General features: G+C 37.8%; 1 protein-coding gene across 1 annotated transcript in view; it reads right to left on the reverse strand.

Annotated features, from left to right (window-relative positions):
• The window catches only part of Col5a2 (collagen type V alpha 2 chain), a 149,384-nt gene that overhangs the window by 59,847 nt on the left and 72,392 nt on the right, over nucleotides 1-17,145 (reverse strand). The window contains exon 2 of the mRNA NM_001399195.1: nucleotides 5,440-5,664. Coding sequence (NP_001386124.1) covers nucleotides 5,440-5,664 — 225 coding nt within the window. The remainder of the gene's footprint in view (nucleotides 1-5,439; nucleotides 5,665-17,145) is intronic.

Consider the following 17,145-nt stretch of genomic DNA (forward strand, 5'->3'; position numbering starts at 1 on the left):
TGCATTCATAGAGGTTCTAGTATTGGCAAAACACTAGGCATTATTTACATTATATTTAATGAATTATATTTAATGAATTATATTTAACAAATGTTGTTTGTAATATTTTTTACCTTTCTCATTATTCTTTTTTATTGGATATTTTATGTATTTACATTTCAATGTTATCCACTGTCCTCCCTTTCCCATCCATGCTCCCTTATCCCCTTGCTTCTATGAAGATGCTCCCATTCCCACCCACCCGCTCCCACCTCAACACCTGGCATTCTCCTACACTGTGGAAACAAGGCTTCACAGGACCAAGGGCTTCTCCTTCTACTGATGACAGACAATGCCATCCTCTACTACATATGCAGCTGGAATTATGGGTCCCTCAATGTATACTCTTTGGTTGGTGGTTTAGACCCCAGGAGCACTGGGGAGTCTGGTTGGTTGGTATTGATGACCTCCTACAGGGTTGCACATCCCTTAAGTTCCGATGGTTAACTGCAAGCATCTGCATAGGTATCAGTAAGGCTCTTGAAGAGCCTCTCAGAAGACATCCATATCAGTCTGTCACCAAGCACTTCTTGGCATCAGCAATAGTGACTGATTTGGTGGGATTGATTCACAAGGGGGCAGTCTCTGTTCCTGCTCAACTCTCTGTCCCTGTATTTTCTCCCATGAGTATTTTGTTACCCTTCTAAGAAATGAAGCATCCACATTTTGTTGTTCCTTCTTGAGCTTCATATGGTCTGTGAATTGTTCCTTGGGTATTCAGTTAGTGCATACCATGTGTGTTCTATTGTGACTAGGTTACCTCACTCAGAATGATATTTTTTAGTTCGATCCATTTGCCTAAAAAATTCATGTAGTCATTGTTTTTAAGAGCTGAGTAGAACTCCATTGTATAAATGTACGACATTTTCTGTGTTCATTCCTCTGTTGAAGGACATCTGGGTTCTTTCCAGCTTCTGGCTATTATAAAGAAGACTGCTATGAACATAGTAGAGCACGTGTTGTTGTTCCTTGTTGGAGCATCTTTTGTGTATATGACTAGGAGTGGTATAGCTGGGTCCTCAGGTAGCTCTATGACCAATTTTCTGAGGAACCACCAGACTGATTTCCAGAGTGGTTGTAACAGCTTGCAATCCCACCAACAATGAATGAGTGTTGTATTTCTCCACATCCTTGCCAGTCTGATGTCACCTGAGTTTTTGATCTTAGCCATTCTGACTGGTGCGAGGTGGAAACTCAGGCTTGTTTTGATTTGCATTTCCTTGATGACTAAGGATGTTGAACATTTCTTTAGGCACTTCTCAGCCATTTGATATTCCTCAGTTAAAAATTCTTTGTACCCAATTTTTTTGGATTTGTGCTTTTATTATGGATAATAATGATGTAGAAAGGTCATCTCATCTCACTACTCGTACATAATTTCTTAGCCACTCACGGATCTGATACCCGATCTCTGCTAAGTGCAGCAATACCTACTTCATTGTTTGCCCATTGCCACAGGGTTGGCGATGCTCCCCTTTTGCCCCATTGTAGAAAAAAGATGACTTTTTTGTAAAAGAATTCAAACTGTAGCTGTTTCCACAGGATAGGCAGTTTTCTGGAGATACAGCATTACTATATAGAAAGGTAAATGCTTCCAAATTCACATAAAGCACTGCTAGGTTTTGGGATAATGTGTACAACATAGATATACTATTGCCCAAGTCATTCAAAGGAGATGGAATTTTATTTACATAAAAACATCTCCCAAAATAATTCATTGGCCCTGGTCATAACTCATACCAAAAACACTGGCTGATGAATCAAGAAGGAAGAATGACAGATAGAGGGTAAAGAAGGCTTGGAAGGAGAAAGGAAAGAAAAGAAATGGGGAAGGACGAGTGGGGATGCTATAGAAATATTACTGAGTATTCACATTCCAGAGCACACCATTTTTCTTTCTCACAAAGAGAAAATTCAGTTGTTCAAATGTCAAATGGTTTTCTCAGTGCCATATTCCTACAGCATCCAAGTTCAGATAGCCACACTCCATTGTGTATGCTTTCTCCACAATGCCATGTTGCCTCTTCTCAAATGGAGTTGATAAAATAAAAACACAGGAACTCCCATAAATTAATGTAAGTATTCCAAAGCCCTTATCCTCTGAAGTACGTATGTATTTATCATCTGAAGAGAGTATATAGGCCATAGAAATAGAATAATGAGTAACCTGACTCTTGATACAGGATGAAGTAATTGTGCTAGGTCTAGCATGAGGAAACTTATTAGTTCTCAGAAATATAACTAAATGGCCAGTAGCCTCTGATGAGGGCAAGTTAATGGGTGAATGTTTGGTTTGCTCTCCTGGAGAGCATGCTTAGAGGGCTTGCTAGGTGTCAGGGAAGGGAAACAGAGCTTAGAAACATGTCTCTAAAATGGTGATTATTGTTCCCACTTATCGGGTAAGAAAATTACAGCTCAGAGACATGTGAAATGCTCAGAATTGCTTGGAAGTGGCAATGTGGGTAATAAATCAAGATATTTTTATTACTAGGTCCATAAAAATATAACTTCTACTTTTACTATTAGCTGTGTACCCAATTTTTAATAGGATTATGTGGTTCTTTGGATCCTAACTTCATGAGTTCTTTGTACATACTAGATATTAGCCCTCTATCAGATGTAGAATTGGTAAAGACCTTTTCCCAATCTTTTGGTTGCTGTTTTGTCCTATTGACAGTGTCCTTTACCTTAGAGAAACTTTGCAATTTTACGAGGTACCATTTGTCAATTTTTGATCGTAGAGCATAAGCCACTGGAAAATTCAGGAAATTTTCCCCTGTGCCCATGTGTAAAAGGCGATAAGAATGGATCTATTTGCATTCTTCTACATGCTGAGCTCCAGATGAAGCAGCACCATTTGTTGAATATGCTGTCCTTTTTCCATTGCATGGTTTTAGCTTCTTTGTCAAAGATCAAGTGACCATAGGTGTGGGGGTTCATTTCTGAGTCTTCAATTTTATTCCACTGATCTACCTCCCTGTCTCTGTACCAATATCATGCAGTTTTTACCATGATTGCTCTGTAATATAGCCTGAGGTCAGGAAGGGTGATTCCCCAGAAGTTTTTATTGTTAAGATTAGTTTTCACTATCCTGGTTTTTTTTTTTGTTATTCCAAGTGAATTTGCAAATTGTTTCTTCTATCTCTATGAAGAATTGAGTTGGAATGTTGATGGGAATTGCACTGAATCTGTAGATTGCTTTCTGCAAGAGCAAGATGGCCCTTTTCACTATGTTAATCCTGCCAATTCAAGAACATGGGAGATCTTTCCTACTATATGTTACTAGTAATACAAAATGTACAGAAGCCTAAATTATAATTTCCAAATTTCTGCTCTATTTGCCCAACTAACAAAATTTCTTGCCCAAGCATTGTCAATATTAAGATGGTTTTTTTTGAATGATTTGTTCTGCTCTATTACATCAGTGTCGTCTTTTGGAACTTTTCAAGAATACACATATCTTTTGCATGTACTATGTCTTGTAATGTGTTTAATTCTTCTTGATTTTAATTTATTATTTTTCTTTTCTCATGGATGTCATCTATATCTCTTCTGTAAGTTGGCCATTATTGCCTCATTCTTTAACTTCCTTTTCATCTTTCATAGGCTTGCTTTTTTTCCTATTCATTGAATGTTGTTTCTGCTGAAAACCCGTCTTTCTTAGACACATCTATGATTTCACTAGGTTTTGAGCTGAAGGCACAACTTAGTACTTAGTTAGTACCACTTATGTATATAGAAAGAACCCAGCACTTAGAAAATTCAAGGCTATCCTTGGCTAAATTTGTTAAAGACTAGCTTGGTATACATGAGAACTTGTCTGTAAACAAACAAACAAACAGACAAATAAATAAATAAATAAATAAATAAGAAAATAAGAAGATGTATAATTGGTTAAATATTCTATTAGTTCAGTTTGGTATGGGTTAGTTTTGTTTGATCTTGATATCTAGTTTTGAGCTCCTGCTGGCTGGTCTTTGTAGTTCAGGCTGACTTTGAACTGGCGATCCTCCTATGTTACTTGTCAAGTCCTAGAATTAAATACATAGGCCACTCTACTCATCTCCAGAAATTTTGCCCAATCTGTGGCCAGACATATGCCAGTATGTCCTTTGTCTCGTAAAGTCAATGGAATTCAATCACCCTTCTCTGTTGATGTCTTTTATAAATCTAGTGCTGCCCAATATCACTCTTCCCCTGAATGAGTTGTGCTCCCCTACACTGCTTACTGGCAGGAAGTTATATATTTTGCTTTCTGATATTTGATGACTACTCTCACGTGCTATTTGTTTATCCCCCCACAGGATTAATTGTATTTACTCCTGGGATTCTATGAAATTATTGCTTCCAGTAGCCTTTGTGTGTTATTTTTATCATACTATGACCCAATTTTATCACACATTATAAATTTAAGTTTAAATAATTATTTTAGATGCAGTCTCTGCTAAATAACTCCAAGATGAAAAGATGTATGTGTCTAATATTTCTCTGTGTGTACTGTTGAATATTTTTATTATATTTATTACTATTTTCAATGGAATTTGAAAAAAATGAAGCTTTGATAATGTTTTGGCAATTGATACAATTGGTACAAGGACTGAAGCAAACAACCTAAATGCTTAATGTTGGTCTTACCTAGCTCATTAAAATATGCAAATAACATAAATATATATGTCTGTATATTTGATGCATAATCCAAAGTATAATATCAATTAAACACAGATACTTTTTCCTGAAAAAGTATTTTTGAACCCAGAATCTTGTACCATTCTTTCCTCCAAGAAATTGATTCCATTTCCTTCTATTATGTGGTCCACATTACACATTCCGTAGATTGTTGAGACAATGTAAGAGAAGTTGCTAGAGCAATAAATTATATTAAAAACAGTTATTGCATTCTCTAGAGTGAAACTTGTATGAGAGAAAATAAATGTTTTCTGTGTTTCTTGGACATTAAAGCAATACAATAGAAAGTCAACTAAATATCATGGAGGCACCTTTCATACACACAATAATAGCAGTCATCTAGAAGGCACATACAACCCTTCAAACTAAGATCTTCTGACAATTAAGAAGACAAAAAATTACTCTATATTTCAATGTTAATGGCCTAAGTAGGGTAAAAAGGTTCCCTACTTAACTCCAGGAAGCTCACCACACTTTAGAATTGTGTGTGTGTGTGTGTGTGTGTGTGTGTGTGTGTGTGTACATATATATATATATATATATATATATATATATATATATATATATAAATAATTTCAAAATCACTAATCCCTGAGGTCACTGAGTTAGTTGCTATGATTATTCATGTGAGTTGTTAAACTTGAAAAGCAACAATCACTGGAAGATAAAGGTGAGTTGCTAGCTGTCCTCTGAAACAGCTTTGAGCAGTCTTACCAAAACTTGTATCTCCACCTCCAGATGTCTGTGGACACGCTGGGCAGCACTCCCCAGGAGGTGTTACAGGATTGGCACAGTTGAGCACTTCTTGGCACTCTATCTTGTCACAGAGGATAGCACCATTGTCACAGACACAGATCTGGCATGGAGAAGGTTTCCAAATGTCTCTATTTAAATACATCTGGCCATGTTGTGTACAGGCTATTTCTTCATCATAGTCATCTGAAATAAAACAAAAAGGTGATAATCTGAAATTTTATAATTTGGTAAATGTTTAAGATAATAAAGTATCTTTTCAGTTTAAAAACGTTCTATAAGTTAACCTCCTAAAGCCAAGGACCTGGCTCAGTCAGCAAAGTCCCTATTGGAAAAGTATGACAAGCTGAGAATGGAGCCTTGGCACCCATGTAAATGGCTAAGCTAGCCAAGAGCTGTCAGGTGGACAGTTTAGTGAGAGATCCTATCCCAGAAAACAGATAGAAAACAATTGTGATAGATACCCAACCACAGGCTTTGTCTTTAACAAAGGCACACAGGAGTTGGGGAGGATTAGAAAGAGGAAGAGGTGAGAAGAGAAAGAGAAATCTCTCCTTAAGAGAGTTGAAAGACAGATGAACTTCTTGCAATTAGGATGTACATAAAATAGTGAAGCGTTCCTCATGAATTAATAAATGAAATACACATTGCCCTAATATAGGAAGAAACAAAAAGAAAAAATGTGCTTTTTAGTGAAAGAATGCTTCTCACAAGGTTCTATTTTTTAAATTATGAGTGACTAAACATGATAATATCTGAAAAAGAGCAAATAAGGATTTCTAAACAGAATATGTAACCTCAGTACATGTAAGTCCTACATGCCTGAATTTACTTTCATACAAGTAAATCCCATACAAAGAGTTCAAATGGACTCACGTACTAGGAGAAATTTCCAAAGAGTATCATATTGATGGTCTGAGAATAGTTTTAAACATGAAGTGAAAATGAAATAACCATTTCCTGTCTCTTGGATTAGGTTTCCATTATTCATACCAAACAAATATGTAGTATACTATATCTATATAGTTTCTGTTAAACTGTGAAAGAAACACAGAACTCATAAAGATAATAAGGGAATTATCTTTACATTCAAATGAATAAAGAGTAATTATAGCAAAAACAATATCATGTTATATAACTTCAATAATTACCTTTCTATATTTAGAAAGTTATTTTAATATTTACAACTATGTATGCACGTGTAGATATGAATAAGAGCTATAAAACAGCAGCTCTCTGCTCCCAGACCCGGTGAGAGAGAGACCCAACCACCTGGTCAGGTGGGCACTCCTGAGGCTGCAGAGCGGAAGAGACCACCAACACTGCTCACCCCTGCCCACATCCCTGGCCCAAGAGGAAACTGTATAAGGCCTCTGGGCTCCCGTGGGGGAGGGCCCAGGAGCGGCAGGACTTCTGCGCCTGAGACACCGCCGGAACCTGAAAGAAACAGACCGGATAAACAGTTCTCTGCACCCAAATCCCGTGGGAGGGAGAGCTAAACCTTCAGAGAGGCAGACAAGCCTGGGAAACCAGAAGAGACTGCTCCCTGCACACACATCTCGGACGCCAGAGGAAAAAGCCAAAGACCATCTGGAACCCTGGTGCACTGAAGCTCCCGGAAGGGGCGGCACAGGTCTTCCTGGTTGCTGCCGCTGCAGAGAGCCCCTGGGCAGCACCCCACGAGCGAACCTGAGCCTCGGGACCACAGGTAAGACCAAATTTTCTGCTGCAAGAAAGCTGCCTGGTGAACTCAAGACACAGGCCCACAAGAACAGCTGAAGACCTGTAGAGAGGAAAAACTACACGCCGGAAAGCAGAACACACTGTCCCCATAACTGACTGAAAGAGAGGAAAACAGGTCTACAGCACTCCTGACACACAGGCTTATAGGTCAGTCTAGCCACTGTCAGAAATAGCAGAACAAAGTAACACTAGAGATAATCTGATGGCGAGAGGCAAGTGCAGGAACCCAAGCAACAGAAACCAAGACTGCATGCCATCATCGGAGCCCAATTCTCCCGCCAAAACAAACATGGAATATCCAAACACACCAGAAAAGCAAGATCTAGTTTCAAAATCATATTTGATCATGATGCTGGAGGACTTCAAGAAAGACATGAACACACTTAGGGAAACACAGGAAATCATTAATAAACAAGTAGAGGCCTACAGAGAGGAATGGCAAAAATCCCTGAAAGAATTCCAGGAAAACACAATCAAACAGATGAAGGAATTAAAAATGGAAATAGAAGCAATCAAGAAAGAACACATGGAAACAACCCTGGATATAGAAAACCAAAAGAAGAGACAAGGAGCTGTAGATACAAGCTTCACCAACAGAATACAAGAGATGGAAGAGAGAATCTCAGGAGCAGAAGATTCCATAGAAATCATTGACTCAACTGTCAAAGATAATGTAAAGCGGAAAAAGCTACTGGTCCAAAACATACAGGAAATCCAGGACTCAATGAGAAGATCAAACCTAAGGATAATAGGTATAGAAGAGAGTGAAGACTCCCAGCTCAAAGGACCAGTAAATATCTTCAACAAAATCATAGAAGAAAACTTCCCTAACCTAAAAAAAGAGATACCCATAGGCATACAAGAAGCCTACAGAACTCCAAATAGATTGGACCAGAAAAGAAACACCTCCCGTCACATAATTGTCAAAACACCAAACGCACAAAATAAAGAAAGAATATTAAAAGCAGTAAGGGAAAAAGGTCAAGTAACATATAAAGGGAGACCTATCAGAATCACACCAGACTTCTCGCCAGAAACTATGAAGGCCAGAAGATCCTGGACTGATGTCATACAGACCCTAAGAGAACACAAATGCCAGCCCAGGTTACTGTATCCAGCAAAACTCTCAATTAACATTGATGGAGAAACCAAGATATTCCATGACAAAACCAAATTTACACAATATCTTTCTACAAATCCAGCACTACAAAGGATAATAAATGGTAAAGCCCAACATAAGGAGGCAAGCTATACCCTAGAAGAAACAAGAAACTAATCGTCTTGGCAACAAAACAAAGAGAATGAAAGCACACAAACATAACCTCACATCCAAATATGAATATAAAGGGAAACAATAATCACTATTCCTTAATATCTCTCAATATCAATGGCCTCAACTCCCCAATAAAAAGACATAGATTAACAAACTGGATACGCAACGAGGACCCTGCATTCTGCTGCCTACAGGAAACACACCTCAGAGACAAAGACAGACACTACCTCAGAGTGAAAGGCTGGAAAACAACTTTCCAAGCAAATGGTCAGAAGAAGCAAGCTGGAGTAGCCATTCTAATATCAAATAAAATCAATTTCCAACTAAAAGTCATCAAAAAAGATAAGGAAGGACACTTCATATTCATCAAAGGAAAAATCCACCAAGATGAACTCTCAATCCTAAATATCTATGCCCCAAATACAAGGGCACCTACATACGTAAAAGAAACCTTACTAAAGCTCAAAACACACATTGCACCTCACACAATAATAGTGGGAGATTTCAACACCCCACTCTCATCAATGGACAGATCATGGAAACAGAAATTAAACAGTGATGTCGACAGACTAAGAGAAGTCATGAGCCAAATGGACTTAACGGATATTTATAGAACATTCTATCCTAAAGCAAAAGGATATACCTTCTTCTCAGCTCCTCATGGTACTTTCTCCAAAATTGACCATATAATTGGTCAAAAAACGGGCCTCAACAGGTACAGAAAGATAGAAATAATCCCATGCGTGCTATCAGACCACCACGGCCTAAAACTGGTCTTCAATAACAATAAGGGAAGAATGCCCACATATACGTGGAAATTGAACAATGCTCTACTCAATGATAACCTGGTCAAGGAAGAAATAAAGAAAGAAATTAAAAACTTCTTAGAATTTAATGAAAATGAAGATACAACATACTCAAACTTATGGGACACAATGAAAGCTGTGCTAAGAGGAAAACTCATAGCGCTGAGTGCCTGCAGAAAGAAACAGGAAAGAGCATATGTCAGCAGCTTGACAGCACACCTAAAAGCTCTAGAACAAAAAGAAGCAAATACACCCAGGAGGAGTAGAAGGCAGGAAATAATCAAACTCAGAGCTGAAATCAACCAAGTAGAAACAAAAAGGACCATAGAAAGAATCAACAGGACCAAAAGTTGGTTCTTTGAGAAAATCAACAAGATAGATAAACCCTTAGCCAGACTAACGAGAGGACACAGAGAGTGCGTCCAAATTAACAAAATCAGAAATGAAAAGGGAGACATAACTACAGATTCAGAGGAAATTCAAAAAATCATCAGATCTTACTATAAAAACCTATATTCAACAAAATTTGAAAATCTTCAGGAAATGGACTATTTCCTAGACAGATACCAGGTATCAAAGTTAAATCAGGAACAGATAAACCAGTTAAACAACCCCATAACTCCTAAGGAAATAGAAGCAGTCATTAAAGGTCTCCCAACCAAAAAGAGCCCAGGTCCAGATGGGTTTAGTGCAGAATTCTATCAAACCTTCATAGAAGACCTCATACCAATATTATCCAAACTATTCCACAAAATTGAAACAGATGGAGCCCTACCGAATTCCTTCTACGAATCTACAATTACTCTTATACCTAAACCACACAAAGACACAACAAAGAAAGAGAACTTCAGACCAATTTCCCTTATGAATATCGACGCAAAAATACTCAATAAAATTCTGGCAAACCGAATTCAAGAGCACATCAAAACAATCATCCACCATGATCAAGTAGGCTTCATCCCAGGCATGCAGGGATGGTTTAATATACGGAAAACCATCAACGTGATCCATTATATAAACAAACTGAAAGAACAGAACCACATGATCATTTCATTAGATGCTGAGAAAGCATTTGCCAAAATTCAACACCCCTTCATGATAAAAGTCCTGGAAAGAATAGGAATTCAAGGCCCATACCTAAACATAGTAAAAGCCATATACAGCAAACCAGTTGCTAACATTAAACTAAATGGAGAGAAACTTGAAGCAATCCCACTAAAATCAGGGACTAGACAAGGCTGCCCACTCTCTCCCTACTTATTCAATATAGTTCTTGAAGTTCTAGCCAGAGCAATCAGACAACAAAAGGAGATCAAAGGGATACAGATCGGAAAAGAAGAGGTCAAAATATCACTATTTGCAGATGATATGATAGTATATTTAAGTGATCCCAAAAGTTCCACCAGAGAACTACTAAAGCTGATAAACAACTTCAGCAAAGTGGCTGGGTATAAAATTAACTCAAATAAATCAGTTGCCTTCCTCTATACAAAAGAGAAACAAGCCGAGAAAGAAATTAGGGAAACGACACCCTTCATAATAGACCCAAATAATATAAAGTACCTCGGTGTGACTTTAACCAAGCAAGTAAAAGATCTGTACAATAAGAACTTCAAGACACTGAAGAAAGAAATTGAAGAAGACCTCAGAAGATGGAAAGATCTCCCATGCTCATGGATTGGCAGGATTAATATAGTAAAAATGGCCATTTTACCAAAAGCAATCTACAGATTCAATGCAATCCCCATCAAAATACCAATCCAATTCTTCAAAGAGTTAGACAGAACAATTTGCAAATTCATCTGGAATAACAAAAAACCCAGGATAGCTAAAGCTATCCTCAACAATAAAAGGACTTCAGGGGGAATCACTATCCCTGAACTCAAGCAGTATTACAGAGCAATAGTGATAAAAACTGCATGGTATTGGTACAGAGACAGACAGATAGACCAATGGAATAGAATTGAAGACCCAGAAATGAACCCACACACCTATGGTCACTTGATTTTTGACAAAGGAGCCAAAACCATCCAATGGAAAAAAGATAGCATTTTCAGCAAATGGTGCTGGTTCAACTGGAGGGCAACATGTAGAAGAATGCAGATCGATCCATGCTTATCACCCTGTACAAAGCTTAAGTCGAAGTGGATCAAGGACCTCCACATCAAACCAGACACACTCAAACTAATAGAAGAAAAACTAGGGAAGCATCTGGAACACATGGGCACTGGAAAAAATTTCCTGAACAAAACACCAATGGCTTATGCTCTAAGATCAAGAATTGACAAATGGGATCTCATAAAACTGCAAAGCTTCTGTAAGGCAAAGGACACTGTGGTTAGGACAAAACGGCAACCAACAGATTGGGAAAAGATCTTTACCAACCCTACAACAGATAGAGGCCTTATATCCAAAATATACAAAGAACTCAAGAAGTTAGACCGCAGGGAAACAAATAACCCTATTAAAAAATGGGGTTCAGAGCTAAACAAAGAATTCACAGCTGAGGAATGCCGAATGGCTGAGAAACACCTAAAGAAATGTTCAACATCTTTAGTCATAAGGGAAATGCAAATCAAAACAACCCTGAGATTTCACCTCACACCAGTGCGATTGGCTAAGATCAAAAACTCAGGTGACAGCAGATGCTGGCGAGGTTGTGGAGAAAGAGGAACACTCCTCCATTGTTGGTGGGATTGCAGACTGGTAAAACCATTCTGGAAATCAGTCTGGAGGTTCCTCAGAAAATTGGACATTGAACTGCCTGAGGATCCAGCTATACCTCTCTTGGGCATATACCCAAAAGATGCCTCAACATATAAAAGAGACACGTGCTCCACTATGTTCATTGCAGCCTTATTTATAATAGCCAGAAAATGGAAAGAACCCAGATGCCCTTCAACAGAGGAATGGATACAGAAAATGTGGTACATCTACACAATGGAATACTACTCAGCTATCAAAAACAACGAGTTTATGAAATTCGTAGGCAAATGGTTGGAACTGGAAAATATCATCCTGAGTGAACTAACCCAATCACAGAAAGACATACATGGTATGCACTCATTGATAAGTGGCTATTAGCCCAAATGCTTGAATTACCCTAGATCCCTAGAACAAACGAAACTCAAGACGGATGATCAAAATGTGAATGCTTCACTCCTTCTTTAAATGAGGAAAAAAAATACCCTTGGCAGGGAAGGGAGAGGCAAAGATTAAAACAGAGACTGAAGGAACACCCATTCAGAGCCTGTCCCACATTTGGCCCATACATATACAGCCACCCAATTGGACTAGATGGATGAAGCAAAGAAGTGCAGACCGACAGGAGCCGGATGTAGATCGCTCCTGAGAGACACAGCCAGAATACAGCAAATACAGAGGCGAATGCCAGCAGCAAACCACTGAACTGAGAATAGGTCCCCTATTGAAGGAATCAGAGAAAGAACTGGAAGAGCTTGAAGGGGCTCGAGACCCCAAAAGTACAACAATGCCAAGCAACCAGAGCTTCCAGGGACTAAGCCACTACCTAAAGACTATACATGGACTGACCCTGGACTCTGACCCCATAGGTAGCAATGAATATCCTAGTAAGAGCACCAGTGGAAGGGGAAGCCCTGGGTCCTGCTAAGACTGAACCCCCAGTGAACTAGTCTATGGGGGGAGGGCGGCAATGGTGGGAGGGTTGGGAGGGGAACACCCATAAGGAAGGGGAGGGGGGAGGGGGATGTTTGCCCGGAAACCGGGAAAGGGAATAACACTCGAAATGTATATAAGAAATACTCAAGTTAATAAAAAAAAAAAAAAGAAAAAAAAATAAATAAATAATACATATGTATATATGTGAATACATATGTAAATTACCTGATAGCCATGTTATGCATATTTATATAACTATATAAATAAATTCACTTTCATGTTTCTGGTTTTTCCACTAAAAAAAAAAAAAAAAAAAAAAAAAAAGAGCTATAAAACATGAAAAATACACATATTATGTTTAGCTTCAATTTTATAAGAAGCCAACATATGTAAATTAAAACACAAAGTGGATCATCACACAGTGCTCAATACTAAGGGTCTTCTCAGCTCCTTAGTACCAATCCAACGCTGTATGGCCCTTCTCAGCAAGGAGACGACAGCAAGTTCCCTTGCTTAGTCCCTCTGTAATTTCCCATAATAACACTATAGAGAAAAATGGACATGTCAACTATATTAAGACTTAGTCCTCACCTGAACATTTGAAACACCTCCATGGAAAGAAGAAAGGCAAATGAACAGAGAAGGGAAGGTGGAGTACACCACCAACAAACTTCTCCAGTCCCAGGACAAAAACAGATATAACAAGACTGTACCCAGCTCTCATCAATAGACAGGCCATCTGTCTTGTGCTGAGGACAAGAGACTGTGCAAGGACAATTCCATCACAGTCCCACCCTCTAGGCTCAGCTGCAGAGGAGGCAGTAAGATTGTGAGAATCTGTCCAGGTCAGTTTGAACTACACAGTAAGACCATGCGTCCATATTTCAAAAAGCACAAGGAAGGAAGGAAGGAAGGAAGGAAGGAAGGAAGGAAGGAAGGAAGGAAGGAAGGGAGAGAGAGAGAGAGAGAGAGAGAGAGAGAGAAAGAGAAGAAGGAAGGACTGTTAAATGCAGAAACAGTGGTTGTCTCTAGCAAACAGTATGTCCCAGGCATACCACAGTTACATAAAAGAGTTCACATTAGCTGGAACTAATTGCACAAGATCAAACCAATCAAAATTCTCAGTATGAATTGGGGCAGGGTTTATGAGGCTCTACCCATAGTCGAGGATTTATTGGCAACTAATGGCTTTTGGGAGAGAGAGAGAGTCTGGTTATTTTCATGGATGCCCCTTGAATGGCTATCCCAACTCCAGTATATGTCCCTACACCCATATGCATTCAGGTAGCACTGCATGAACTCTGGGTTTAAAGAAAAAAGAGCACATAATATCAGGAAGACTAAGTGACAAGGGGATAACAGAGAAATTGGAGAGGAGAAAATGGGAGCAGGTACTAATTAAATTGCATCATGTACATGTCTGAAATGCTCAAACAATAAAATGTGCTCTGTTTGTGTTAAAACCATTTTAAGAATTCTACTTCCAAAATAAATATCTCTAAACATGATATATATAAAAACATGGACTTATATTCATAAACAATTGAACAATTACATTAACTACATAAATTAAAAATAACTGCTGGGCCAGCAAGATGTCTCAGTAGGTAAAGTCTGCTTTAGCCAAACCCATGGAATCCACAGAGTGGAAAGAGAGCAGAGCCCAAAGCTGTCTTCTGACTTCTGTTCTCAAGTGCCCGTCTCCTCCATACAAACGTGGGCATGCACAAGTAAGTAAATGAATAAATGTAATTTTAAAATAAAATAATTTGTTCTTTAAGCTTTATGATTACGGAAACAGTATCTATCTATTTATTAGTTTTCAACTCATTGCTTAAGAATGAAACTCTCCATAAAGCCAAATAGCTATCTCTCTCACGATTTGGGTTACCAAGTTTGGCGGTCAATAATGTTCAAACATATTAACATGGATGAGGTATTAGCAGGTATGTGCTAATTGATCAGATAATGAATACATAGGTGTTCTGTTTTTAAAACTGTATCACTATGAAACATCATATGTTTATATCTACGAATTGTTATATATAACACTATATACAACATTTCAAGTTATAGTTACTGATACAATAAAAAACAAATTTATATAAATATATAAGTGTTACTAAACATAATTATAGAGTATATTATGCTATATAATTTTAATTTTTAGCATGCTATCAACTACCAACTTAATCTTATACATTATAATGAATACTCTTATATACAGTATATTATTAGATGTGTATAACATAGACAATGTAAATTAAATGAAATAAAAAATAAGAATAGGGAAGTCAAGAAGATATGCAGGATGGTGTGTACATTTTCAATTAGATATTGTGGAATTGTATAAGAACCTCTTCAACAAATGGCTTAATCTATTTCTGAAGCTACTTCCAGAGACGGTCCAAAAACGCTTTCCAAACCAGCTCACTCACTCATCCACTTGTGTTATTTGGAGTATTTTTGTCTTCATTAGTAAGCTATTTCTATTCTATTCCTAACTCAAAAGGCATGTCTTGTCCTAAATCATCTCCTAATGATTACTGGGATTTTCAATTCATCTGTAGTGTTTTCTCTGGATGCCAAAGAAACTTGTTCTTGGGCCTGAAGAAAAAAAGAAGTAGGAGGGTTGGGAAAAAAAGACTCACCCTTTCAGTCCCGCGTTAACACAAATAAGAGCAAGTTCAGACTATGAGACCTCAACTCACGGAGCACGGAAGTGGGTCACTGTATTGCTTTGTCTTTAAATGGCAACACTAAAAGCTGGTTTTATAGCCAGATTCATTACTGGTATTTTTCTCCTGAAAATTTATAATTAAATTTAAGATGATATGGACGTGTTCTTGGAATGCTTTTAAATAGTAAGGAGATGAAAAACCACATTCACGACCAAACATGCCTTCTCCTCGCCCACACAAGAATTTGTTGCCATCACAGAAAGCTCAGTGAAGGCTCGCTGTTCATTTGTGATGAAAGCTGTGTGCCAAGCGAGGAAGGCTACAAAACAGCACCTTCCACTCTTGCTTCTGTGTTCTGAGGTGGCAGCTGTACACAGTGTGGCCGTTGTCCCTTCTGTTTGTACAATGCACTTACTTAAACGGAAATCAGTTTGGAAATACAAAAATTATGTCATCACCTTTTTATTGTGTCAGTACAAAATATTACGAATTTTCAAAGACATATTGAGAAATCCAATAGTCCCCTCAAGACTCTGCTAATCAACTCAGCATCTAGAATCTAAAGTCAAGTTCTATAAAACACACAGAGACATAGACAAACACTCAACATTCTACAAATTTAGTACTACTGACACTCGTTGCTTACTTATAATTTATTGAGGTTCCTAAAATCTAGAAGAGGTTGAGATCTGGCAGGGTTTTTATTGTTTTCTAATTTCTGTGATATAATTTCCAATATTTTAACTTCCAAACTACCATACTGTTGTTAATTTGCTTACACACAGAGATATAATACAAGCTCAAAACCCTGAGCTGCAAAAACACTGCAGAGGATGAGGTGAACCTATCCTCCTACAGTAGTTTGGAAGGCCTAACATACTTCATACAAGTAATTTACATGTACACATATACACATAGAGATAGAGGAAAAAGTAGAAATGTAGTAGAGAGAGACCAATAATGAGATATAGACTATATTGGATGCAGTCATGAAATCTTTTAATCCAGGTCTATTACATGATTTTCACAAAAACACCATTTAACTTGTTTATTTCAAGTGTGGTCCATACTTAGAAAACTATCAAGCAATTGAGACTGTGAGGATACTATATAATACTAACACTTTCAGTACAGATATCTTAATCCAAAATGGACATTTTATACGTTTAATTTTTTATTAAAAAGATTTTATAATATTTTAATATTAAGTATAAGAGACTCAGATGGGTATAAAATTAGACATTTTGTCTAAGAGAGTTTTTCAAAATCACTTTAACTCTATATCTTTTAACTGTCTTTACATTCTATTTAACCTTCTCCCATCATTCCTGATCTGAAATAATAATTAGTGTCTGTATACATAACCTATACATTGAATGCTGTGGATTACCCTAGTCAAAAGAGTGCTCACCTAATACTCACAAAGTCCTGGGTGCCATTCTCAGCACCACATAATCAAAATAGGTGGTGTATGTTTATAATCCAAGTAATGGGGAGTTAGAAGCAGAAGAATTGGAAAAAAAGT

This window comes from Rattus norvegicus, chromosome 9 (assembly GCF_036323735.1).
Source record: "Rattus norvegicus strain BN/NHsdMcwi chromosome 9, GRCr8, whole genome shotgun sequence".
Classification (NCBI taxonomy): Eukaryota; Metazoa; Chordata; class Mammalia; order Rodentia; family Muridae; genus Rattus; species Rattus norvegicus.